This window comes from Pygoscelis adeliae, unplaced genomic scaffold (genome assembly GCF_000699105.1).
Source record: "Pygoscelis adeliae isolate BGI_AS28 unplaced genomic scaffold, ASM69910v1 Scaffold10, whole genome shotgun sequence".
NCBI lineage: Eukaryota > Metazoa > Chordata > Aves > Sphenisciformes > Spheniscidae > Pygoscelis > Pygoscelis adeliae.
In genome coordinates, this window is record NW_008824053.1 from 9,840,384 (window position 1) to 9,868,132 (window position 27,749).

At 36.1% G+C, this 27,749-nt stretch overlaps 2 protein-coding genes across 13 annotated transcripts in view; one reads left to right on the forward strand and one right to left on the reverse strand.

Moving 5' to 3' along the window:
* Positions 1-8,421, forward strand: part of FUBP1 (far upstream element (FUSE) binding protein 1) — a 28,632-nt gene extending 20,211 nt beyond the window's left edge. Inside the window, exons 19-21 of the mRNA XM_009333900.1 lie at positions 3,141-3,286; positions 5,802-5,849; positions 8,208-8,421. Of these exons, the coding sequence (XP_009332175.1) occupies positions 3,141-3,286; positions 5,802-5,849; positions 8,208-8,255 (242 nt within the window). The 3' untranslated portion in view covers positions 8,256-8,421. The remainder of the gene's footprint in view (positions 1-3,140; positions 3,287-5,801; positions 5,850-8,207) is intronic.
* A 529-nt stretch (positions 8,422-8,950) lies between these two features.
* Positions 8,951-27,749, reverse strand: part of NEXN (nexilin (F actin binding protein)) — a 24,591-nt gene continuing 5,792 nt past the window's right edge. For 3 of the 12 annotated variants that reach the window (XM_009333830.1, XM_009333828.1, XM_009333829.1), the window contains exons 2-14: positions 25,169-25,250; positions 23,817-24,008; positions 23,594-23,675; positions 23,359-23,507; positions 21,951-21,992; positions 20,658-20,852; positions 20,406-20,579; positions 17,863-18,048; positions 13,487-13,726; positions 12,005-12,226; positions 10,700-10,885; positions 9,878-10,238; positions 8,951-9,772 (exon numbers count right to left, since the gene is read on the reverse strand). In XM_009333830.1, coding sequence (XP_009332105.1) covers positions 9,759-9,772; positions 9,878-10,238; positions 10,700-10,885; positions 12,005-12,226; positions 13,487-13,726; positions 17,863-18,048; positions 20,406-20,579; positions 20,658-20,852; positions 21,951-21,992; positions 23,359-23,507; positions 23,594-23,675; positions 23,817-24,008; positions 25,169-25,195 — 2,070 coding nt within the window. In that variant the 5' untranslated portion in view covers positions 25,196-25,250 and the 3' untranslated portion in view covers positions 8,951-9,758. Of the gene's footprint in view, positions 9,773-9,866; positions 10,239-10,699; positions 10,886-12,004; positions 12,227-13,486; positions 13,727-17,862; positions 18,049-20,405; positions 20,580-20,657; positions 20,853-21,950; positions 21,993-23,358; positions 23,508-23,593; positions 23,676-23,816; positions 24,009-24,508; positions 24,814-25,168; positions 25,254-27,749 lie in introns of those variants that run through there. The other 9 variants (XM_009333836.1, XM_009333832.1, XM_009333831.1 and 6 more) reach the window with 9 other exon arrangements.

The following is a 27,749-nucleotide window of genomic DNA, read 5'->3' on the forward strand; positions in this document are numbered from 1 at the left end:
CCATCAAAACCATAATACAGTTTTCCAAAGTGGCTTCCTACTGGTGCAGTATGACTCGGCTAATGACAGAGAACACTTTCCTATTTTTTTCAGTGTATAGAACAGTGACTTGAAAATAACCTGTTTTCCAACTCACAAATGTAGTGGCAAAGTCCATCTCCTTTCTCAGACTCTTGTTTTGGTCAGGGACTGTTGCTTTGAGTAGCAAATACAATTAAAAATAAGACTGAAAAGCTAGTAAAATTACTCATGCACACTGGTAAGTTACTGTACATGGATCTTGTAGGTGACCCAAACCATCTATTTGCTTGATACCCTACTTCATACATTCAGAAAATTAGTTTTACATTTCCCTTGAGTATTAGCAGGTAACAAGACAGTAGTTTAGCTTTTGAAGACACAGATGCTATTATCTTGAATTGGAGACATAGTATTTTTATTCTTTCCTACAAGGGCTGAAATAAAGATTTGCGTAACTGGGCCCTAAAAATCTCCCAAGGATAACAGTTCCCTCTAAACAAGAAGTCATATTTTAGTAAATGATCTATATGTCACCATAGGAGTTCGTAAATTTATCATTTAAAGTCATTCTAGTATATTGTGGGCTTGATTTTTAGTTAAGGGATTCCATAATAAAGTAGTGGAACTGTTCTTTAATGATTCCACATCATTGTAGTGGGAAGGAGGACAAAGAACAGTTTTCTCTTGTTAGAATCACCTTTGATGATTTGAGTAGTGGAAGAACTGTAGAATCATCTGGCATTTTCTTTTTTAGCCTTCCTTAATGGGAAGGTATTCTGTGTTTCTTGTATTTCCTTTGTATGTAGTTTATCAATCTTGTTTATTAGTGTTCCAGTTGAATCTGGATATTAATGAGCATGTACTGTCAGTGCAGTTCTGTACACTGAAAAGAAGTTTCGACTAAACTGCTGAATTCCATGTGTAGGTTCAGAATTACTTGCAGTACTTAGTAGGAGAACAATGCAGCTAAAATACTTTGAGTTTTTACTAACCCATTTCAGGACAGAAGTCCCGTTTGACATCTTTGAGTAGATGTTAAATTTCCTATACTGGATTTATTATTTGAATTTCAGCACTGTCTTGGGATAGTTGGCTGAATGTCAGAAGATTCTTGGGTCATAATACACAAAAAACGCCTTAGCTTTGACATTGAGTTGTGCTGACAGCTATGACATAGCTAAACGATTTGTAATTAGAATTATCTCATAAATTAACAGTGAACTTGCAAAAAGTGTATCCTGGGATAATTTGTAACCATACTGAACATCATTTTGGTTAAAATAATTGATCAGAAGTGTAAACTGTAAGTTGTGGTAAATTATAAGTATAAATTGTGATTTCAGCTCTTAAGATTTGAAGAAATTTAAGTAAGTTTTTCTAGGAAAACAATTGCTTTACTGTATAACCCAAAAAGTGATGGAGAGGGTTTTTTAATATATCTACAGTGTAAGTGGAAAAACCATGTAAGTTGTGTACAGGGTTGGAAAATGGACGATTGTATTTTGAAGACGTTCAGGATAGTGCTTTGCCAAATGTTCAGATTCTCTGCTCACACTTAATGTTTTTGAGAGGATTGGGAGAATACACGTATGTAAGAGGAGTGTGGGTAGCTAGTATTCTTATGTGAATTTTCTGTGTAAAAGTATTTAGAAAACAAACCAACCTTCTGTCTGATACCCTAGAAAACAGTTCATAAGAATCTTTGATGCTCATGTTCCCCAGAAGGTTGCTCAGTGGTCTTGTATCCAAACAAAAGGTTAGGTGGTTTCAGGTAGGATTGAAACCTTTCAGCCCTTGTTGTGTGGAAGCTGCTTCTTTTTCTTGATGGCAGAACAGAAGATAACATGCACATGGAATTGTACAGGGTGCAGGCTTGCATTTTGCTTGGATTTATTTGGTGTAGTGCGATTGAATGTGGTGTTTTGTTTTTTGGTCTTTTTCTAGTATCCTAGAAAAACTTGGAGGTGGTGGGGTTTTGGTAGTATCCCAATTCTGACTGTAAAACTTTGATACGAAAAAAATAACCCTTTAAGAATGTGAATGTAGATCACAAAAATGTCATATCACAGTAGTAGTAGTAGTAGTAGTTGCTCTGTTTCGGAAGTTCAAGAAACTTAAAATGAAGCACTCCATATAAAACCCTTCTGTCTGTATGCATGCAAATGTGAGGACAGACGGTTGGATAGAGTGTTGTTCTGCTTATAGTCAGGTACATTCTGCAGTAGTAACTGCAAAAGCACCTTTCAGATAAAAAATTATGAAGAAGATAGTGGTAATAAGTGGAGTGTGTTTGATGTTTCTGAAAGAAGAGAAGGGAAAAAGGAAGTAAAGATGTCTGCGACAAACCTTCCTTGGAAGAACAGCGTGACTGAGGTCCTAAAAAGTTGGCTGTAAATAATTTTTTTTTTTTTTTTTTTTTTTTTTGATACGGGTTAGAGTCCTTGTGTATTAGTCTGTCACCTTTATAGAGTTTTTAAGCTACAAGTTGATTTTGTTGGAAGGACCGGTAGTTCTCAGCTGTTGGGGGGGGAGCATGTGTGTATACATGCTGTTATTTCTAGAGGATCAGAACTAAAGCAAAAGTTGGAAGGAGAAGTTTCAGGACTATATTCTATGGTGGAGTAAATGTTTACAAAAATTAATGCTCTTTTTGAAAAATGTAGTCTGCAATAACCTAGCAGTTGCATTAAGGAGCCCAGAATTGGGGGAGTGGACAAATTGGCATTTGGTAAATTAATTAATGCAGTCTTTACAATAAGATAAAGTCAGTCTAGGTGGATTACAAAAAGTAATTTCGCCTGTTGACTTGTATTTTAATTTAAATGCTACCGGTTGTTCAGGTCAGTTTAGGTCAGCAGGCTTTAAAGACTTTTGCTCTGAAACGTGATTCAAGAGGTGGAAAAAACTGTCCTTACGGTTCCTCAATTTTGCTTTACATGGGAATTGTTACATTAAAATAATAGGATGAGTGGTTAGGTAAAAAAAAGCAGCCACAAGATTATTGAAAAGCCTTGGAGGAATATTGCAAGAAGCTAGGGGATGTTTGTTAGGCAGTGAGATTTTGAAATTTTCTCATTTCTGTTGCAGCAACAAAGCTATATAATCTTAATTACTTGTAGGTCAAGCAGTTCCTGCCCCTGCTGGGGCTCCTCCAGGTGGTCAGCCAGATTACAGCGCCGCATGGGCTGAGTACTACAGGCAACAGGCAGCATATTATGCCCAGACGAGTCCACAGGGAATGCCACAACATCCTCCAGCACCACAGGTATAAAGTTTTAAGTGTTTTTTTTGGCTGGCTTCCGTTTCAGTGGTTATAGATATTTTTTTGCATGTCTCCTGCTTTGTTACCTTTGGAGTATGCATCTTTTTTTATAGCGAAATAACTATCAGAATAATTAATACATGGCTTTGTTTATCTGATAACTTGAGTTCTGTATCTATCCATATGTTTGGTGATTATGGTTTTTTTTTAAAAAAAGAAAAACTTTCTCCTCCCAGGGTTTTGAAAACCATGCAAGAAGCCACCACCATTTCCATTAACCAATTTTTCCTTCTTAAAGGCTTCACTCCTGAGTTAGCTCGATTTAAAGGATTTTCTTTAACTTTTTGTGTATCTCTTATGTATCTCTTCTGCACAGGGCCAATAATAAGAAGTGGACAATACAGTATTTGCTTCATTGTGTGGGGGAAAAAACCTTTGTTAAATGTATGGATGCAGACGCCTTGATGAAGATCTTAATTTTGTTTGGTTAAAAAAATAGTGTTTTTGAAAATGTACAAAATATCTATCACTACTGATAGGAGGTAATATTTCTGTGTAGAAATGAAAAATGGTTTGTTTTTAGTATTAGTGTAGATGTACACATTCCAGCAAATGTATTTGCAATTATGTGGTCAATGCTTTGTGATATAAATGTACTTTTTCAATGTATACTTTATCACTTTTAAAATGCCTGTTTTGTGCTTTACAATAAATAATATGAAACCTCCTGTGTCGGTAAGTTGGATATGTGGGTATATAAAGAATTATAGGATTGATTTGCAACGCTGAATCAAGGTACCTGTACACAAATGAGATTTTTTTTTCCCCCCTCCCATGAAACCTTGTTGAGTTTAAAAACTTGTCGTTAGCATGTTTTTCCCCTCTTGCAGAATAGTTGTAGATGGAGGATCTCTTTCATTCATTGTATTTTGCTGCCTAGCACCAGTAATCTTGATACCTTAATTTTCTTTCTATTTGATTAAAATTGCATGTGTTTAAGAAGGTGATCTTTTGGCATACTTCCATTGCATTAACAGTGAAATTTCCTTTTATACATGACCACTGTTTCAGACCTGTGCAGCTGCTATAACAGATAACTTTTGTTCTTAATTGAATACTTCAAAACTGTTCCTGCATAACTATTTTACCGATTTTTCAGACTAGTTATAAAATTTACTTTAAGTGTAATATGCTTAAGCCTTCAGTTTAAAGCAGTCCACTTCAAATTCAGTGTAGAAAAGTCAATGTGGTATGCATAGTAGTTACAAAAATTGCATCTGTCCTTAAAACGCTGTTTTGTTTGAGTGGTGGGGAGTGGTTGAGAACTTCCTGCAGAGCAGATAACTTCTGTTTTTGTAAATACTCAAGTATTGAATCAATTGATTATTTTTTTTATATATACTTGAAACTTCTTATTGCTCTAATGCTCATACTAAAAATCTGATTCTCTTGAAATCCTATGTTTGCTCTTTGCATATTTATTGGCTCTTTGCGTATATTAGACTACATGCAATACAGTCTGTCTTGCCATTGTCTGTTGAAGTGCAGGTTTGATCCAGCCAGTATAGAACTAGCTCTATAGGGGTGAGGAGGACTGTGCTGTGTATCATCCTTGATTGTTCCTTCAAGGAGCATTGCACTGTAAGTACATCAGAATGACAAATTGATGAACTGCAACAGTATCTTTTTGTCAATGTTCCACATAATGAAAATGCCATACTTGTGTGACTATTATGTTGGAATACAGTGCTGATATCTTAGGAAATCATAATTGCTTCTTAATTCAGAAACATAGGTTTGCGTATATATATATATACACATACACATAACATGAGCTTTGTGGGTAAGTATTCCTGAAACGTTTAGCAATAGCTAAAGAAAATCATGTTTCTGTTTATCTGAGTAATAGCTCTTTTCATTAGTACTCCTGAGACAGCTGTATCATTCAGTGTTTTAAAGTATGCATATCGTAACATTGAAGTCTTCAGAACCACTTGTTAGACAGAAGTTGTCTTTGTCTTCAGATAGTTTGCAGACATGTAGTGATGTAGGTATGTTTTAAATAATTCTATAACTGTTACTTGCTTTATATTTTGGAACACCATATTGTTGCTTTGAGAATAAATTTTTTTTAGGGTGGCTGCACAGAGAAGTAAAAGTTAAGGCTTGACAATTGAAGTAGTTTATTCAGGTAACTAGCAATGTATGTATTGTGCTGTAGAAATAGAAGGAATTATTTTTATCCCTTTTAAAATTAGGAATTATTCTGGTAGCTTAAAAAAGGCTAGGACAGTATTTGCTATCTTTAGTGTAGGGTATGAAGTTTAATAGTTCAGATATTTTGCATGGTATTTTGTAGATAACCTTATAGAATGGTGCATTTATTATGTACTAAACTGAGCAAAATTAAATTCACTGGATTCTTTATCATTCACAAAATGGAGGCTGTTGATTTTGATTCATTTAAGGTATAAAATCTTTATTAATTGCAAACAGTGCAATTATTTATACTTCACAGTGCCTTCCCAGACCTTCCACCTTAGGTTCTGCTGCAAAAAAGCAACAGGTAAGCACAACCTAAGGAAGTATATAAATTAATATATTTCAGTACATTAATGTTGTCCCTGTGAGATCTTTGTGGTTGTGTATTGAAAAGCAATCTGCTGCTTCCCCAAATGCATTGTTACTCACGGTTCCATTTCAGTGGAAAGTCTTTTAAGTTTTTAAACAACTGTTTATATTTCTAGGTAAATATGTTTTGGTTTTTTGTTGGGGTTTTTTTGGTTTTGGTTTTTTTTGGGTTTTTTTTAGAAAAGATGAGTAGATTGCAGTAATTAAACTTGATCAGAATAAGTAATTTTTGTTATTTTTCCTCAAACAGCTAATTGTTGCAATTAAAGAATCAAAACTTTTAAAATATGCAGGAGTTGCTTTGGTTAGAAACGTCAACAGCCTTCACAAATGTTTTTTTATAATAGGGCACTATTCCCACTTAAACCCTAAGACCTAAATATAGAGAATATGACTTGTTGTTATCACTGAACTTGATAACTTGTCTTACAGTTATAGTGTGTTAGTGGAATTTTTAGATAACTTAGTTTGCTTATTCATACTTGACATGGTAGGAAAACAGATTCTGGAGTTTGAGATTAGTATGTTTTAACTGAAAAAGCATGTGCACCAATTAAATGTTAACAGTACAGCAAATAATATTTTATCTATATAGCAGTCAGTGTATCCTGTTTCTTGATACTTCAACTGAATTGCTGTATATTTTGATAGTTTAAAATGTTTGTATGTCTTACAGATGGTCTGGTACAGGTTTTTGTTTCTGGTTTTTGTTGCTTTTTTTTTTTTAGCTTAAAGTAAAGCAGCATCTATTTGGTTTTTTGTTGATTATTCTGTTTCTAAAATGTGCTGCTCCTCTTTCAAAAGTCCTGCTTATCTGTACATCAAAGAAAAATATTCAAAAATACTGCCTTCATTTTCACACACAGTGCTGAAGATGCTGCAAGCACCAAATCATAGCTCATAGAATCAGGTCCTGAGATAGTTACTACCAGTAAAGAGGAATCCTTTGAGTGTATGCCATTGGTGAGCCGATGAGCATGGACCATAGAAGGGCTCCATGTAGAAGGTAAAATTGGCAAAAACATAACAGATTTGAAATGTATCCCATACATAATGGTGTAGGGTATAATTTTTGTTTTGATCACTTTTCATTCTTTAAAGTATTATTTGTTTGACCATAAATGTTCCATAATCTGTTAAGTTTTTTAAACTGTGATTTAATAATATAAACCATCTATTTTAGTTTATATTCTTCTAAACAGCCAAGCTTAGACATATTTAATTTTTGAACTAAATTAATAGTTGTGCTTCAGTTTCTCAAGCCACTTAATATTTCATCTGTAGTTTAATATGTAACTTCATTTTTGATGTGAGAAAAGGTTAGGTGTGTACCATTTGGATTTTGATACTGTGAATTTAGTGCTGGGGTGAGTCATTTGTTCACTTCCTTTTACATGATACTTTTTTCTTTAACTGTTGTTGTTAAAATATCTTAACAGTCTTTCAATTGTAAATTTAGCCAGTGGGAGGAGATAGAGAAGAAAAAGCCAGTTCATTGGAATGTTGCTAGTGTGTGGAAGATGAGATGTTCTTGTGTGTAGCATTTGAGGTGTATTGACTTCCAGCTTTCTCACTGCTGGGCTTACAGGCATGCTATTTTGTGCTAAGCATAGTGTTTCTTTTTCAACTCTGTCTCCAAACTCATAGTTCTTAGGAGAACAGAAAATAGATTATTGGAGTTATCCCGATCCAAAAAAATAACTGGACTTCCTTAGAAATGTAATGAACTTGTCCAAAAGGTGTCTTTAAATGTTTCCTATGTTCCCCCCCCGCCCCTTATAGTCCCACAAATTAAGTAGAATGTGAAGAGTATGAAAAGTTTAAAAAGGAAGCATAATGTTCAAAGTAGGAAAAGCATTTTCGTATCACTTTCTGCAACCTATACTTTAATAGGACATGAAATGAAATGCCAGGTGGATAATCTTCAGTCTAGCATGATCATAAGTCATGTATTTAAGTTGTCCAGGCAGACAGGATCATTATTCACTTACACAGCCTATCTTGAAATATTTCATCTTTTTACTAGTGGTATTTTATTGGACGATAGAAACTGTTTCTCCCCTGTTCTCTTCCAAAGTAACTTTTAAGTTTTCCATTGCATGCTGAAAGCTTTTTGTTTTGCTTTTTTCTCGAAGCGGGGGGAGGAAGGGAGGACTGGGCTTTTCAGAAAGCATACAGTTGACAGGATTCCCTCTTCCCTAGTAATAGCTTATAAAACTCTTATGTATGCACAAATATTTCTTTTGCGTGCATGTGAAATGCCTTTTCGTCCTGAGAAAAGTGTTCTCTGCAGAAACTACCCGTGTGTAAAAAGAAGATTGGCTTTAAAAGGCAACTGTGATGGGAACAGTGTCTTAGGGAGATGCAGCTTGGACTTGAGGTAAATTGAATGCTTTACAAAAATGTGGTTTTGAGCTTGCATTGACATTGTATGTAATATGGGTACACGTTAACTGTATAATGTTTTTTGTATGGTTTTTCTCAATAAATGTAAACTGATGGATAATAATAGCAATGTTTTTGTCTTTTTTATGCTCCTATCCCTGCCTTCGTTAGTTTGAAATAACAGCTTCAGAGGAAAGATACTGCAGCAACTAGTAGTTCTGTGAATGAACATCACCCACATGAAATGAAGTAAAATATATTTATATGGCTATTAGGATAAATATTCATTCAAAACATCATGCAGCTTATTACCATTTTTTTCAAGATGTTTCTGAATTTGTAACTATTTTATTGAGGCAAAAGAGTGACTTCCAGTGGGTAACTGTACAAAGAGCAGTCAGCAGATTCAACCACGGGAAAATTTCTTTTTGAAATGACTGCATAAATCTAATTTGCTGCAGCTTACCTTGTCTTTATGTTAAGGCTTATACATGTGTTCTTTAATATAAAATGTGATGATTATTGTTTGTAAAATTACTCCTACAGAAGCTTAAGCTGAACAATTCAGGTGGTGTTAGCACAGTGACGTTAGTGTTGATATCAAGAGGTCTTAGAGAAAAACAGTACAGTAGCCTTAAGAAGACAATGTTTAGAGATGCGGTAATAAATTTATTGCATTAGAGAGAACAAAGATTGAGAAGTTAGGCACTTTGTGAAAATACTTTTCTTAAAGTTTGCTTCCTACCAACTTAGCTATGATAGGCTCATATTTTGTCACCAACTGTTCCTGTATCATTTAAGCAATGAAAAAATGAGAAGTTTTACAAGCAAATGTTGGTACTATAAAGACTACTACAAGCCTTACTGAGATTGTTTTTATTTTTGGATTATCAACTGCATAGGTTGATAAGAGCATAACGGTTTAAATGCAAGCCCATTTTAAAACAAAAGAACTAATGCTCTTCGAAACAAAACAACAGAAGTGAGCAGTTATGTAATCTTTTATTCTTTAAAAATAGTACACTGGGGTTTTTGAAAATCATCAATAAGTATTTCCTTTGCCAGTTCAATGCCTCTGGGATAAAGTAAAACAGCTTAAATATTCAGTGTTCATGCAAAATATACCAATAGATTTACACTACTACACAAGTTTCCAGATTGTGTATTTAGCTTTATACTATTACACAACAGTTGGTCTTCAAATGTGGGAGCACTATTATAATTCAGCTTTTTCCTTTAGTTGATCTTTGATACATTGATTCCTTCTTTTTAGCCTTTAATACTAATTTTTGTATTGAGCAAGGAACCTGGACACTCTCCCAATTTGAAGGTTATTCTTATCTGATGCAGGAATGACAAATCTGCATATCATTGCTTTCTTTAGTTGGCCCCATCAGAGAAAGAGATGATGCAATAAGAAAGTTTTGAGAGGAAGAAGGATTCCAGCTAAAGTAGAGCATTAGTAGTCATCAGCTAGAAAATAAAAGGGTTAAGAGAAACAGATAGTTAGATTTTCATAATAGGAAAGATGCAAGAAGACTATCTGAGAATTAAGCGAATTAAAATGCTAACTCTTACTTTCAATGGTGAGAATACAGGTGCTAGCAGATGTGCCTCTGTTGTTGACTGCTTTACACATATATTCCCCTTCATCTTCTGGGAAGGTTTCTGGCAAGTAAAGGCAATAGGTTTCTCCTCTTTCGATATATTGATAGTCCTCAGAGTCCTGCAACATTTCCCCCTCAAACCACCATGTAACTTCAGGCTTTGGTTCTCCAGTAATTTTAACTGTAAATCTCACTGGCTCGCCATCAACAACTGATGTGTTTTTCAGTGACTTCTTGAACCAGGGAGCTCCAGATCGAGCTTGATCTTCCTCGTCTTCACAAGTAGAACCATTAATAATGCTTCCCTCTTCTTCTTCTTCCTCTTCCCTTTTCTGTTTTAAAATAAGTCGATTCAGAACATTTAAAGTGGCGATAGCAGCATGACTGCTAGTGATGTGTATTTGATTACAGAAAAGTTACCACGTTTCCGAGAAGGGGAAATGCCACACCTATCCTCACTAGATAACAATGCACTGAATCTGGATATGGAACAGGCAGTAAAATGGACTTCAATGAGGCTGGAATCTCGGGGTAAGATCTAGGCATTAATGTAGATTCCCTTTGCAGACTGTTCAAAGGATACAATAGATTTTCTTTGCAGTACCTTTCACATACTCTTCAAGAACATGCAAAAAGATGAAGAGCCATTTTACAGTATTGCAGCAATTCACAGCAGCTGTTAAAACAAGTATAACGTTCCTTTTATACCCCTGGCAGCATTGCCATCAGTGGTAATCAGATGCTAAGTTAAACAACAGTTAGAACTGAAGAAAAGGTACTTTGCAATTTATACCTTCTGTAACGCCGCATCAATTTCTTTTTGTTCAAACTGCATGCGTAGTAATTTCTGTTCTTCAATTCTTCTCTGCTCCTCTTCTTCCCTGGCTCTTGCCATTTGCTCAAAACGGGCCTTCATGTTTACTTTATGAGTAAACGGAGCCTCGGATTTCTTGGCTGGTCTCACATCTACCTCATCATCCTTGGGGGAAAAAAAAATAGGACTTATTTATTACCTTTAAAATGTGTATGATGATAAAACTAGTTTTGTAGAGCAGTAGTTCTTCTTAACCGAGCAAAGCCACCCAGAGTCCTGTTTTTGTCAGAGGTTTGTTTAATGTTGGGTTTAAGATCAAGTCTCATAATAGTTTATCCCAGGGACAAGACAAAATACTTGCAACAGTAATTTCAAAAATGTTAGGTAGAAAAATACTAAAGACTTTTTTTTTTTATATAGAAGTTGAATTTACCATTCTTGTGGGAATGGTAAATCCTTAGTGACTTGAGTTTCATGCCATGATGTAAGGTAGCTTCAACACCTAACACAGGCTGACCTTAAAGAAACATAACTACAGTGTCAGTCATTAAATTAAAAGCTCAAAAATTAAAGATGGGCTTTGAGCCAATACCGAAGTGACTGACTGCTGTGGATAGGAACCTCAGAACAAGGCTCAGATCAGGCTTACTACTGTTAAGTTTCCTGCACTGCCACATGATTATGCCATGAAAGCTCGCGTTGGTGTTTTGGGTCACAGAGCATAGTGATTTATTGGTGAGACTGATAGCTTAGTTTCTTGTTTTTTCCTCTCTGAAAAAATGTGAGAGGTTCCAGTCTGAAGCATAGATAAGTAGGCATCCTTTTCTGCTCTACCCTGAGAAATGAGTAGAGATGATAAAAAGACTTGATCTTCAAATGGTATTTTTTGTTTTTGTTTGGTTTTGGTGTTTTAATTCGTACAGTGGAGAATGAGTTAGAGTTCAGAAGGAGAAGCAATTCACGTGATGATTAATGGATTGATTCTCAAATATGAATGTTTCAAACCCTCAGGCTGGCAGGTTTCAGGTTGTCAAGATGCTGAATTGAGGACTTTGAGAGAAAAACAGATCTCTGCTTGACCAGATGACTGATAATAAACTGGTGCTGTTTCCTTTAGGGATGCTGAGGTGAGACTTCCTCATGCATCCAAAGGAGGGAACAGGAAAGAAGGGAGAAAATCATTCTAGAGATACAGCAACCTTTGAAAGCAGCAGCATTGTCCACTCCTGGATCATTAGTGTGGCTAGTTCAGTATACCATTAACATACACAGAACGCAACTTACCTCTTGAAATTTTTCAGCTTCCCTTTCTCTTATTTCTTCATCCATTGCCCTTCTCTTGGCTCGCTCTTCTTCAATCTTCTTCTGTATTTCTTCTTGAGACAATTGTCCTATTTTTTCAAACTTGCTTTTTAAGTTCTTTGCCTGAATGGAACCACTTCTTTTTAGCTTTATTAATTCTTCATATTCTTTGCTTAGCTCAAAAGTTTCAGACTCTTCTTCTAGCTGTTCAGAAATTACAGAATGTGTAAGATGGAAAATGCCCTCGTTATTTTTACTACCTGTTCTCTCCACAGACAGGTGTAACTTAATACACTTGAACAGTTCTCTTAGTTATTTGAAATCGGCACAGAGACCTTTTCCCTCTAATGTCTGTTTCCCCTCGCTATTCTCAGGATTACTGCGTTTGTATCGCATCTAAACTAGATACAGATTTTTAAATATCTTGCTTGAATGTACCCTTTGTTCAAGGATTGCTGTCAACAAACCACCCTTCATGGACTCAGAAAACCAGACACGCAGCAATACAAAAAACTTAATTATCCTGGATCTGTTATTTACCTCTCTGACTTACTGGCGATATTGATATGAAATAATTTTCTAAAATACAGCTATTTTGTAACACAGAAAATTATTACTCTTTTTTTAATTCAGTAAAAAGCAAGTGAGATTTCAGGATGTCATGGCTGGAAAAGAAATAGCAGTTCTGGAGCCCGTAGTCAAACCACGTCTGAAGCTGTAGCTGTTGATGTTCTACTCCCTCCTTTTATGACCTCTGACTGACAGTAAAGATGTATGTGCATTTGAGCTGGATGTCCCTGTCTCTCCCTTCTTCCCCAGGACGTGATACAAAATTTACTTGAAAAGTTCACAATCCAGAATCTTTTTTACTCATCTAGCTTTGCTTAACAAAAATAAATAAATAAATGTAGTCCTCTAACATTCAAAAGGGAATAATAAAGAATTGCCACCCACAACCAAATCAAATTGAAGTGTAAAGTTCATGAACGTGATGTTTTAGTCATCTGGTATGCAAAGCAAATTTTGTGTGTAATTTTTAAAATTGACTGTGACGGTCTTCAAACCCTTGATACGCTGATTAGAAGTAAGTTGAGGCCACTGTAATTCTTTCCTAATGAGTCAACACAGCATTCCCTTGAGGAAAAGCAAGAATTTTGCTCTTTCCTACTTCCATTTTTGTATATTCATTTGGGAACTAGATGTTTCTGTTCTCCCGATATTGTAAATATTACATAATTGGTTTAGTAATACTGTAGAATTTTCAGAAGTGACTGTAAAATAAAATTACAAATTTGAAATTGTGTTTTTACTTTAAGGGTGGCAAGGGATGAAAGCATTTTCCTAGTAGATTAGTGATAAAAAGTATGTAGCTACTTATATAAAACGTTACAGATTTTAGTAATTAACTGAAATCTATCATATTTTCATTCAGAGCATGCTTAACATATCCTTTGGTATACAAACCTCTCCCATTTCTTGTCTCAACTGTTGAAATTCTTGCTTTTCCATTTCCAACTTTTGCCTACGCTCTTCTTCTGTGCGTCTCTTTTCTTCTTCCATTTTTTGTCTCAGCAACTCCTCAAAATTAATTTCCAGTTTACCAGGTATGAGAGATTCTTGAGAAACTGTTTTAAACATTTCTGGTGATTCATCATCCAGCACCTGCTGGAAATTCAGAGCATTAACGATACATCCTGAAGGTACCTGTGATGAAATCACAGCGTTGCTCAGACACTTCTAGTACATAAAGACAACTGAGTATTTTGCCACATCTGCCGCAGTGCAGTAAGATGACAGTGTGGGTATTCCTCTAACATTTTGGGAGAGAGTGTGTCTGGGGGGTTTTGTATCTGCCTTTAGCTCTTTATTATTACAGTGCTAAACTTTTATAATGAAGATGAAGGTGTTTATTAAAATGCGGTCTTTTTTGCAAGATGATGGAGAGGATGTCCTCTACGTGCAGCTTTGGGACCTGAAACAATTCATTCCTGTTTACTTCACAGAGTGTCATTAGACAAAGCGCTTGTGGTTAAATGTCATTGCTCTTAACACGGAAGCACATGTATCTGTAATCTTTTTCAAAGCAAACTGAATTACATTCCTGTTCTTAAGCAATATTGGTATTCCCAGTAAGGATAACTGACCAGAATTTTCTGCAAGAAACTCTTCTTGTGCACGAACTGATTGTACGACGTTGTGTTGCCAGTTCATTGCTTTGTACAACCCACCAGCAAGGGTTTCCTCCTCTCCCTGTCCTTTTCTCAGGCCTCAGAGTAGGGTTGGGCTTTGATGGTCATTCATGAGCAGTTTGCTTATTTTGTAGATTAATTCATAAGAAGTTGGTAGGGCCTAGGAAACGCGATTTGCATTACTTCCAAATGCAGGAAGTGTAAGAACAAATACTCTATCAGACTGAATTTGTTGAAGTAAAGCATTACTAAAATATGAAGCTGTGTGCTACAAAAATGGCCAGGTCACATGACATGAGTTACACGGGAAGATATTTTAAAATACCTTCTTGATAAAACTCATATAAATGTATGTTTGTGCATGTAACTACGTAAACTTATTAACAGAGATTGTCTCAACAGGAACGTTCTGTAGGTAAATGTGTGAGATGAGGTCAGATACTGATCTGGAACTGTGCGGTGGTGCGGCTTTAGGCATTATTTAATCGGCGCATGTTTGAAAACACTTGTGGCAAACCTTGAAGAACTCAACGTGCCTTAAATTGTAGGCATTCCCAACATTAGTAATCACTCAGATGTTAGAAGGAACTAAAGGAGCAAAACTTCCATTTGAGAAAGCGTTTTGACTAGCTTTATGAAGAAACAGAAAATAAACATTTTTTAAAAGATTCTTTGGCACTCCCTTTTCTCTTTATTGCTGCTTGCTGCCATTGTAACTTACACCTTTCACTGCTGTTTGTGCCATCGTAGTTCGTACCGCTGTCTTGACCTACTTTGCCCACATCCTTTTTATTTGTCACAGCTCTTTCAATAGTTTTTTTTGGCCCAACCCCACTCAAGTACTGCTATTCACTATAGATTTCCTTCAGATTTTCCCTCTGAGTAAGCTTACAGTTGATCTTCAGCCCCACCATTCCTTCCATTCTTCATTCGTTTTGCATAATATGAGTGTATTTGTTGAAATTGTGTTATGGAGAAGTGGAGTCAAAAAACAAAGCTGTAAACTATTTCCTTTAATGAAAACAATGCATAGCCACAGTTTTCAGAGGCTAACCACAGCTAAATTAGCAAAGAAATGTGAAAGGCTCTTGCTCGTGATGCATTAGTTCATGTGCTCATCACTCCAAGAAGATACAGAACTAAGTGAATAGAAGAAGCATTAACTCAAAATTTACCAGCGCATGTATGTATAAACTTCAAAAGCTGTGCGTAAGAGCAAACGCTAGCAGCTGCCTGCTCTGTATTTTTGAATCAGTAAGTTAGAAAAAGACAGTAAGCCAACTTATTCCTGGTTAAAAAACACAGGAAAAAATTCAGCTGAATTGTGTGATGCGCAAAACCCTTGTGCTTAGTTCAGTAAATATTTTAGCTATATTTTGTGAAGTGAGACCATACTTTTTTTTTTCCCCCGCAAAGTGGGAACAGATGGTAGTGAGAAACAGTCCTGTAATAACCATAGTTTGCAGCACAGTCAACCAATTTTCAGTGGGCAGTGACTGATACGAAGTAGAACGGTTTTTTTATTCGTGCTAAGACAGGCTCTTTATGCAGTCTCTAATGGAAAGAGACTGACGGGGATGAAAGACGAATGCTTCCGTCTGAAAGCGATCACGTTGATGGTGGGAAGCATGGAAGTATAAATGTAGCCCAAGTAAATGTGAAATGGGGAGATCCTTCCAAAAGGAGGTGGCGTTTGTGTTTTCCAGCAACAATATTACTACTTCTGTGTGTATACTTTCAAAACTAAACTAAAATTAATAAACATGAAAAAGGTTCTAAACTACTTAATTTAAATGTTCAAATAAAAATTGAATGTGAGGTTTTACTAGTTCTGATGGGGGTGACATACGTTCTTAAAATGTTTAAAAGCACATCTGCATTGCTGCTACATTGTGTAGCTGTGGAAAATAGGGAAAGCACGGGCTTATATTTTCTGTTACAAGTAATAGAAAATGTGGTTTTCATATTCAGGATGCTAATTAACAAAATTTTCAAACGTATATTCTGAAAATACATTTTCAGTTAATTTTTTAAATTGCAGAACACCTTCACTGTCTGCCGTTACAGTGCAATCATAGACTCCGTGTTGCAGCTAATGGATTAAACCCTCTTTAATCAGTGAGATTTTTCTTGCCCGGACACTTGAGCTTAGGTTCTTGCTACATGAGGCAGAAAAAAGAGATTCTCAAGAAAGCAGGAAAAAACCAGAAGATGGCACGTACTTGCTTTGCTTTCCTTTAGTTGTCTGCTGGCTTTTCCTAAAAGTTGTAATGGCAGAAGTCCAGCAGCACGTTTGTTTGTTTGTTTGTTTGTTTGGGGTTCTGGGTTTTTTTTTCCTCCTAGTGGCTTTAGCTTCTATTTCCTCTCTTTGGAGGTATGGACAGACACCATTTTCCATAATTGCTTACCAGTACAATATCAAATATAAATTTACATTGTAGTTTCTCTGGGTAATTTTTCAGCGTAGAGGTCTTGTCTTTGGCCCAATTTTCAGGCAGAGTGAGAACTGCTAGCAATATTCGTAGTCGTACAAAGCTTTAATTTGTCTCAAAAGCATTGCTTTGAACGATGAAGAAAATTTTATTAGGCATGCAGCTGGTCTTTCCCAATAAAACTACAGAGGGGAATGTAGGAAGACGCTGCCAGATGGGCGGGTCATTCCACAGTTCTGTATGGCATGTCTTGCCCTTCCTTTTGAAACAAACGATACTTAGTTTTAGTTGGTACTTGTGTAATTTAATACTGTATTTCCTAACATCCACCAATAAGTAACTGGCTTATACCCAAATGCCTGCTGAAATTTAAAGTTGTTGAAATACGCATGAAGAATACAGTGAAAAGCTCCACGCTAGTTATTTTTTTATAAGTAATGTTTTTGCCACCCTCTGAAATCGGGCATCTTTCTCTGCTTTCAGGGAGTGTCAGTATGTCAGTCCTAGGTCCCTGAAAATTTGTCTTCAGTATAATCTTAAGTCAAATTCTAGAAGTCATTGCATATCGCAGAGATCTGTATTTGTCTAAGGAAGTTCCATATTACGCGTTGTTCTAATGGTAACTGCCACGAGTTACTTTTTCTGTTTCTCTGAACAAGCGATGAAATACAATAAAACCATCAATTAGCGGAGTTCAGCCTTCTTAATTTTTCCTTCCTAAGGGGCCACAGATGACTATAAAATTGGTACTTGCAGTGAGCAATGTTCTGGTACGCCATCAATTATGCTTTAGCTAGTAAGAGCTTATTGGTGGGCACCCTCACCCTGCAAGGGTAGGGAGATAAACTTGGAGAAGTAAAAGGAATTGCTCTTCCCCCAAAAAAACCCCAACAAACCCGCCCCGTGAAAACATTTTGCTTTCCAAGTTTGTTGCATCTAGCATAACAATACCCATTGGACACAATATCTGGTTTTGACTAAATTATTTTAAATCCCTTCTAGGCTTGCTGTGAGGAGGGATTGGTCTGTGATGATTTTTGGTAAACAAACTTGATGAGTTTACCCCCCTACCTTCTAATAAGTAGTGAGGTGAACTAATCAGCGAAGGAGTTGAAGCATGCATTCCTAACTATATTTAAAGCTTTTTCCCAGAGCTACTTTCTAGTTCGTCAGAGACTTAGGTAAAACTTAAACTATATACTAAACAAAAATGCCATACCATGTTCTTCCTTGCTTCAGCAAATGCTCTTTTCTCCTCTTCTATGCGTCGTCTTGCATCTTCTTCTGCTTTCCTCTTTTCCTCTTCTCTCCTCTGTCTTTCTATCTCCTCAAAACTGAGTCTGAGTTTACCAGGACGGAATTCTTTAACAGAATTTTCAGATTCTTCATCGTCACCTTCATTTATCTTCAGAGAAGAGGGAGAGGAAAAAATAGAAAGGACTTATCCAAACATAACAATATTCTTTATAGTAAATAAATACTCCATTAATTCCTTTCTGATCTTTTATAAATGTTTTTTTCTCCTGGGGGGAAAAAATGTATCAAGAGTTTGGTTCCTATAAGAAACATTTTAGTCTTGGTTTTAGCCAGGGGAGGAAGAAAAGAAATGTATTTCAGTATCCTGCGTGTAGCTTCTGTAATTTTGAAAAATCCGTTGAGTGTGCAATTCAAAGAACAATGTGTTATCAGGAAAAGGCTGAACAATTAAGTACGTATTTTATGGTCTCAGGGTTGGATCCTTTACTGTAAATCGCTCCCTATTCACTCTCTTTAAATCACTTTCCTAGACCTTTATACCATCAAGTCTTTTTGTTTGCATGTAAATTGTTTTCATCAATGCACTTACCAGTTAAAAAAAATGCTGTAGAGTTTTATAGCAAAACTAAATGAATTAACATTTTGCTATTACTCAAGACTGAGATTTTTGTTTCTTTTCTTTTCAGACATTTAATCATCACTGAAGAAAGGGAATTGAGATACTCTGATCTCTTTACTATTGCTTGTCTCCAGTGAACTCTTATCTGCTAAGAGAAGCCTGTGGTTTGCAAACTGCGATCAAGAACAAAAGAACGAACCGTCTTCAGAAGACATCTCAGAGTACTTCATTTGTTAATGGAGGAAATTGGCTGGGAACTGTCAGAGTATGATATTCCAGATTTCTGTATACTGCAAGCAGCCCTGGGACTGGTATGTGGGGTAGCCAGTTACGGGAATTACAGAAATCTTTTATTTGGAATTCATAGGGAAAACGGAAAGAATGGGAGGAAATTAACTGCTGAACTCTTCCTTTAAGAAAACTTTTGCCTTCAAATTTTGACAACCACTGTTATCAGATAAAACTGCATGTTAGAAGATTTCTTTTGAAATAGAGAACTCATAAATTATATTACTTGGTTAATAAATGCATATACATAAGGGTGGGAGATGTGAACAAAACTTCAGTTAGAACAGCTAGGGACTTCATGAAGTTCTCTCTCCTTCACTTTCTCCCCTCTTCTCCGTTACTAGTATCCCCTGCCCACCCCCAAATAAAAAGAAAGAAGTGCATTATTGACATCATGCCAAGGTTATTGGTGCGGAAAGGTTAAGTGATTTATTAGAGGTGGGGGTGGAGGAGTAAACTACAGTTTGGGTATCTGCCTAAACCTAGAACCCTCTCAATTTGGACCAGTTGGGAATTTCAGTGTTTCAGCTTTCTGGAGGTTCTGTGTTGTTGGTTTTTTTTCTTGGAGAATATCAATTTCTTGAATGTTTTTGAAATATAGTCAGCGTAGTGATCTTGAGCTGTTTGTCCAAGAATGTCCGTTCATAATTACGCTCTTTCTAAGTTAAAGCTAGTAAATTCCTAGAAAGAATATTTTCAAAGATTTCGTGGAAGATTAAAATCTCATTTCTCATTAATCTTCTTTGTGTGTGAATTAACAAACTCGTAATGATCACGATTGTACAGGGGAAAGATATTTAAATACAGAACTTAAATGCTTTTGGAAATGGAGTATAGTAAAGTGAGGAAATAATAGAGCTAAACTATCTGGTATATCTTGCGTTCATACTAAGTGTATGATTCCTTTAGTATGGTCAAAGAACAAACTATAGTGAGGTCTGTTTATAGTTGATCTAGAACAAGTCTGGCTTACGATAAAGAACACACGGAGGCAGTTTTGCAAGTAATATAAAACAGGAATTGTGAGCTACGTTTCTGACAATTTGGGGCTTCATCTAGTAATTTCTAGTGTATTGTTGTTTATGTCAATACGTACAAGAGAGCTGACCCGTCTTTTTTCCCTTTCTTTATAAGAGGAAAGTTTAATTGATGTATCTATTGTATTTATAAATAAATAGGGGAATAAGAAATAGCATTCTGTTACTACAGAATGTTTTCATCAAAAACTGGTTACTGAAACATCTGAAGCACTATTTAAGAACAAAACAGACAACTAATTATCTTCTCGAGGACTGACAGCTTAAGGTACTACAAAGTGGAGATACAAAACCTGCTAAGATTGCTGCCAAGTTTAAAACACAGAAGTTTCCTGGTTTTACTAAAAGAATGTCTAAAGCGTTATGCCAGTGTGGTTACCGAGTTAGAACGAAGGTCAAAAATACCTCTTTCAAAATTTAATAGTGATACAATTTTCAGACTATTAACGGCTTGAAATATAGTTAAGGGATAAGAAGAAAGAAGAATCTGATACAGGAAAGAATGTAAAAGCATACCCTATGTGAAAATTCTTCAACAACGTGAACAAAACATGTATTTACCATTTGCTGTCTAGCTTCTTCAAAGGCACGTTTTTCCTCTTCTAAACGCTGTCTTGCTTCTTCCTCTGCTTGCCGCCTTTGATTTTCCTGTCTTTGTCGTTCAAGTTCTTCAAATGTTACTTTCAGCTTACCAGGAGACAGAGGCTCTTGTGTTTCATTGTCTTCATTTTCACCCTGTGTAAGAAAAATGAAATAGTTATATCTTAAATAACAGATATTTATTTCTTAGGTATTTTTAGGTGAGTGGTTTACCATGACAAATGAAAGGCCCTTGGTTTCCTTAAGGAATTGTTTTTGTTCCTCATATTTTAGCTTCATTTCTTCATCCTGTCTCTCTCTTTCTTCTGCTCTCTCCTTTCCCGTGTTCTCAAAATTTATTTTCATCTTCCCAGGTGTTTTGGTGGGCTTTACAGGCACTACTGTAACTAGCAGTGACTCATCCCCTTCCTGTCCAAAAAGATATTTATTATATTTTCATAAAGCTTGACTTCTAGACAGACTCATTTCTTAATGAAACTGCTGTTTTTACCTTTGTGCACCAAAACTTCCAAAAGAATTACTTGCATTGAGTATTAACAACAAGAATAAACCCATCTGCCTGAGGCAGTCACTAGTTTTCTTGTAATATCTGAAGAGCATCAAGGCTCAATTATATTTTAAACATAACTGCTGGCAAACTCCTTATTTTCATTAACTGTTAGTTATAAATATTCATGGTTTGGAGAAGAACAGGCGAAATTTTGAATACATAGCAATTGTAGCCACACTCCAGTTCCAGTCTTGTATTTACTAAGTAAAGGATATACTGCGGTTGGAATAAGCTAGTAGTTTTAGAGAGCAATATGGAATTTGTCAGGCAGAGTAATTGCTGCTTCAAAACTATTTTCACAACTTACCCAGGTTTTTTCACAAAATACCATGATTAACAGGGATACTGTCAAATAACTTAAAACTAATGGGGGGGTTGTTTGTTTGTTTGTTTGTCTTTCCAAAACTGTAGTAGGAATGTGATTTTCTTGTGTTAGTGAAAGACAATAGGATCTTTGGACCCAGATTTTTTAAATTAAACATGTATTTGCAAGACTTAAAATCCAAACCCATGTGGTAAATTAGTCAATTTAATAATAATAATAATAATAATAAAAAGATAACTAAGTTATTCAGACATCTGTATATTGACAGAATCCCCTTTTAATTTCAAGTTTAAGGCAAAGAGCTTTTAAGATGATACTTTGCAAAGCGAGAGGACTTAGAGTACCATTGCCAGTATACCTCAAATCATTCTGGTGGCTTTGAATATTTACATTTTAGATGTTTTGAACTAACCACAAAGTATTCACAGTGCAGACTCTATTTCAAACTTAAATAAATTCACTTCAAGTACAGACATATAGATCCGTATACTTTAAAAATTTGTTAGCTTCTTGGTTGAATTTTAATTAGGTATTTGTGTGCCCTTTTCTAAGTTTTCCCAGCCCAAATGACAATAATAAAACAAAGTGAATAAAAATGTAGGTGAACATTTCTTTAAAAAAATCTGATTACCTCTGCTGCTGATTCAGTTCCCGTATTGTTAAAGTCATCAATCTATTAAATGAGAATTTCATATGATTACATTACTTTGGCTCTTTGCCTTAGATTTGCAAACATAGAACTGGAAATTCTTTCTGTATCAGTGATATGTATGTAGCACTTAAATTCACAGAGACGGTAATGACTGAACCTTTGTTGGAATACTTCGGATAGGTTAGCTTGCTGAGGAAGAGGGAACATGACATAAAACATCGTACACAAAGTATGCTAAAGCATTCTTAACCCTTCAGTGATGAACTGAGAAGAGTACTTCAGATGTCCGTTCTTCATTTAAGCATTCCAGAATTGTGTAGAAAGAAAAAAAGCTAAAGCAAGCTCATGGATTATTTCTGATTCAAGTGACATTGTCTTCCCCTCAACTGCAAAAAGCCTATTGCTGTATTTGCTTCGTATGGTGTCTTTATATGTTACTGTCTAAAACTAACATCATACCTTCTAAAATTCTACATGGTATGTACTTCTGCCTTTCCGAGCAGATTAAATATATGCTAGATACATTTCCAGATAAAAGTCCAGTTTTAACCATGTTAAAAGTCTTAGGAGAAGATACTATCCAAGTCCTTGTTGAAAACTGACTCCTCCTATAGCACTGTTTTTCTTTTCTTACAACAAAAACAAGCCTAAATTAAGTACTACTATCTTTTAAACAAAAATTTGCTTATGGTTCTAGTCTGTCGTTTAGATGTTCACTCTCACTGCAGTATTTGCAGCTCTGAAGAGAACTTAAAACAGGAATTAAATATGATGATACCCCAATGCAAAAGTCCACAAAAGACAAAATTTGCTTTAGTGGCAGCAACAAAAATTGGAGTCTGTTCACATACGTGTGCAATAAAGATTCACAAAGTGACAAAGGAATAACTGGATCTTCATGATTTATGATTTTTACTGCATTAGTATCTTCTCATTTTTGCCTGAGTGCCCGATGGCATTTTCCTATTTCTTCTTGCTTGCCTTAGTTCATCTGTCACTGAACTGTATTCACTAATGTATAACCAAAATTGCCTAAAGGAAGGGTTGGTAAAATATAAGAAACATTTTTCAATTAGTTTAGTAAATTCTATGAACTCTTGTATGCATATGACACCAAAATTTGTGCCCGATTCACATTCCTACCAGGTTTCTGCCTGCCTGGTTTCAGCTGTAACTCAAGTGTAGTGCTTAAAAAAATTGTTACCGTGAAGAAGTGAAGACGAAGATTCTCTGAACATTATTCCCACTTCCATCCATTGAGCATCTCCCGTGTAAATCACCGCTATTGGAAATCTTACGATCAAATCTTTCCGATCAATACAAAACTTTTTTTCTTGTGTTGATTGTTTACAATTATATCCTGACTATTGGGATCAGATGAACATACCTCCTGGGCTTTTTTTGCTAATTCTCTTTGAATTTTTCTTTTCTCAATCATATCTTGTTCAATTCTGCGCTTTCTTTCTTCTTCCATTCTTTTTCTTTCTTCTTCTTGCCTTTGCTTCTCCATTTCTGCAAACTTGCCTTTAACGGTTCCTGTGAATATGAAACACACAGTTCAGTAGATACATCTAATACTTATCTAGTGAATTATGTGGCCTTTAAAATCGGGCCTCTCTTACCTATTAGCTTTGGAACATAACCTTTTTCTATTTTAGATGATTTTGCATCATCGTCTTCATCAGATCCAAGCAGTTCTTTCATCTAGTGGATGAAACACAGAAAGTAAACTGTCTTTATACCTTAAATAAAATTCCAGTATTATTGTCTTAAAATAATGTGAAAAGATTTTCACGTATAACATTGACTATTAAAATAACACAAAATATTTGCAAAGAAAATAACCTCCTGCTTTCTCCTGTTCCATTCTCTCTCTCTAACATATTGTTCTTTTCTTCTTTGCTTTTCATCTCTAGATCTCCTTTGATTTCTTTCTTCCCTTGCTTTCTGCATAGCTTCAAATTTATCCTTTACATCACCCTTGTGAAGCTTGGGTACATAGGATTTTTGGACGGGTTTAGATGAAGAAAGCAGAATCTTGGTGAAGATATAGAAGAAATGAAGATAAGAAAAAGAAAGTTGAAACAGATGGACAGAAATATTCCGATAGACTGGATTAGAAAGAATGTAAGAACATAAAACAGAAGTGCATCTGGGATTATGAACTTTGTGCCACTAGCCATCATCTACGAAGGATCATTGTGTTTGTTCATAAATGGTAATAAATACTAAAGTATCCAAAACAACGTTTAGCATTGTAATAAATAATAGCTACATAACTAAGTATATGAACTGCGTGAATTGTACGTTTTCAATTACTATGGCTTTAAAAATTAGATACAGATTTGTATGGTTGCTTTGAATCATAAGCAGTCAGCAAAGAGCCTCTCTACCCCAGCATTTAAAACAGATACAAAGACACAGACATATAATACAATATGTATGTTTTCTTCTGCAACACTTCAACAGCCGTGTATGGTTTTTAAATAAAGAGTATTATTTGTTCTTTTAAAACTTCCAATACATTATATACTTACTTTTTTAATACTGAGAGAAACTCAGAAGTCCGGTGATTTTATGTTAGAAAGCGTCAAGATCACTGGACCCGCAGGACTCTGATATCGATACAGCTACTGGACACTTCTTTGCCAATGCTTACTCTGTGCGTGTCCAAACGGTAGGAGAGGTTCCCCCTTTTCAGAACTACTGTGAAGTGTTCTCTCTTTCTACTGTCGTGACTACAGGAATGCTCTCAATACAGTAATGCTGAGAAAAGGCTGAAAACATTCCATGTTTCATATTTTCCACCTAAGCCAATAGTTTTTGTTCCTGTTCAGTGAGTCTACGTAGAAGAAATATTTGAAGTAGCCTAATATATACATTTTAGAATTAGATGTGAATGCCGCCCTGAATTTCCAGCCCCAACATTTAAAGTTTCTTCACATTTTGTTACCTTTATTTTGCCTTCCTCCTTCATGTTTTTTTAGTAACAGTAAGAACACACTTCACAGATTCCATCAAATCAGATAGCTTCCTTAAGCTACTTCCAAGTGCCCTTCCACTGTCTTAAAATAGCACCAATACCAGCAGACTTCCAGTGTAACTGTTTGTCTTTTACAATTGTTCTAATTACTCTTTTTGCGAGCATCAGTTGTAAATTACTACATTACTTTGATTACTTTAAAATTGGTACATACCTCAGTTTTCTGTGCAATGTCATTCATGGCTACTGTATTGTGCTCTGCACCTGGTATGCTTAAGATTGCTTTCAGTTTCAACCTGAAAGAAATAGTTGTAGTTATATTCCTTTCTTTTCCTTTTAAATGATGCTTTAACCATCTTCCTGTAAATAAGCTTGCATAGGCTGAAATCGATGTATCACAATTTCACTGGGTCCTTTGAGGCTTCTGAAGACATGAATAGGCTCTAAGAATGCAACAGTAATTAAAAGAACAAGCTTATGATTCACTATTCATGCTCATAACCCCTCTATATAGTCCTAGATATTGGGTTTTAATTTCCATTTAAAAAAAAAAAAAAGAAAGAAAAAATAACTTGGAGCCAAGCTCTGGCTGCCCCGTCTGGTGTGTTACGAAACCGTTTTTCTCAATACTCAAATGCTAGCAGAAAGGAATGTGCCGTGCACCTCCGCCGCTCCACTTCGGTCTGATGTATGAGCCAGCGAGCTCCGGTTGCATGAAGTTTGCAGAGTGCTCAGGCCAAAACCCCACAGCCTCCTGGAGACGCCGCTGCGCCTTTATGCGGCTGACAGGAGGGAAGATGGCCCGGCGGCTGGGGGGACCTACCTGCATTTCAGAGGTGCAGCTGGATCTCTTGCCTGGGTGAATGCTTTTGCTCGAGTCTCAGCCAGGCTGGCAACTCTCTCGGCTCTTCACCCAATGTGGGAATACGAAATAATGCTTTCCTTTCTCCTAGGGCTATTCTAGGGAAAACTAGTGCTAAAAACTATGAAATGAGTTAGGTAAGCCACATACGTACCTTAGAGAAAGTATTTGTATCATTTAATTGTGGGCTTGAAATTGCACTGCATTTTTTAAGAGAAAAGTGTTACAAACTTTAAATTACACTGTATTTATTAGGAACGTAACAGAAAGGCACTTCAAGTTCAGGGCAAGCCTTTTCCTACCCCCCCCCCCCCCTTTTTTTTTTATTTTTGTTCTGATATAGAGCTCGTGGGAGGAAGGAATCATGACATGACTCCAGTGCCATTGCTGTCTGTACTGGACCGATGCCCTGAGTCCCAGGCAAGCCTAAAAATTCAGTGTGCCAAACGTGGTGCAAACAAATGGACTCAAAGGCTCAAAGTAAAAAGGCTAGAAAAGTAGCTTACTCCTGGAAGGGCCTCCTCACTTGTGGCTGAGAGGAACTGAAGTCAGGGCATTTCGTGATATGGAAAGTTAAGTTCTTAGTAGTTCTTAGCCTTTAAGTTCTCTAATTCTTAATTACAAACAGACTATAAACATGGGAACTTTTATGTGGTGTTAAAAATAATGAACATTAAGAGTTGTTGTCATATGAGCTCTTCAAAAATACACCAATGTCATCAATGCTCATTGGTGCTGCTGTAGCTATACAGATCGGATGAGATTCTTTGATACCTTGGGATGTTTTTTCAAATGAAAGCAGTCCCAATGCAGAAACAAGAGCATATAGCTACCAATCCCTGCCCTGATTTACAAATTCCAAACTCTTCAAATTCAGCTTCAACAGAGGTGTTCTGGAAAACACTTGCGTGTTCCTTTTCAACAAATGAGTACGGAAAGTCATTTCGCCCCAAACTGGAGTTCACAAATACCTCATTTGTAGACTGACAGGAATCCAAGGCATTTCAGTTTGACACTTGTGAACACACGAACGTAAAAGTACTAGGTGTTAGTTCCTATTTAGACTGTTTCAGATCGGCAATAGGATGTTAAAATTCTGTTGTGTCTAGAAAGGCAGATAACTTCACTAGCGGTCTTGTCGTCTCAAGGTCCCCATCCACTTTAATATGCGTTTGCGTATCGTGCAGTTGGGTTTGCAGACCTTTGTAAGCTTTAGCGTACTTCATGCATGTAAGTAAAATCCCCATTGTGATCAGTATAACCTTAAAACTAGTTAAAATCCTTTGACTTCCTCATTTTTCTAAGCAGGTCTTAGAGAAGTTCTTCTCCGTCCTCTCCTTTTGCTTCTCTGCTTTTTTAATTTCTTCTTCCCTACTTGTGGCTGATAGCCTTTAGCTGTGTACTTAAAATCCAGAGCCTGAATAAAAGGTTTACTGCATGAGCCCATCAGAAAACAAAGGAACATCATGCAGTGCTACAATTCATGCACTGAAGTAGCCTGGGACATAGAGGCCTTCTAGCCTTCATACAGGGCTGGAGCAGAAAAGCAAGTCCCAAAGATAGTATCTTTCACAAGGAATTCCATTCCACCTAAACACCTCAAGTGAAGGTTACTACTAACCTTCCCTGCAGCAACATACCCTATCTATATGGCTTCCTCGTAAAGTCATGTGAAAACTGACTATTCCAAAGTCTGATTTGCTTGTTATATGCAATTAATTGCAGGAAGAAGATTATGTTTACAAGTCTGAGAACACAATTTAGCTTTTGAGCTTTTGGATCAACTTTGTCTTGAACCTTTCTGGTAGCTCTAATTACCTGAACCCCTTGACAGTGTCACTAAGATTGCTGACAGCAGTGAGACCTTCCCTCAAATAACGAATCTGAAATTTTCTTTTAGCAGTGCAGATGTTGGAAGAAATTTTCTTCACAA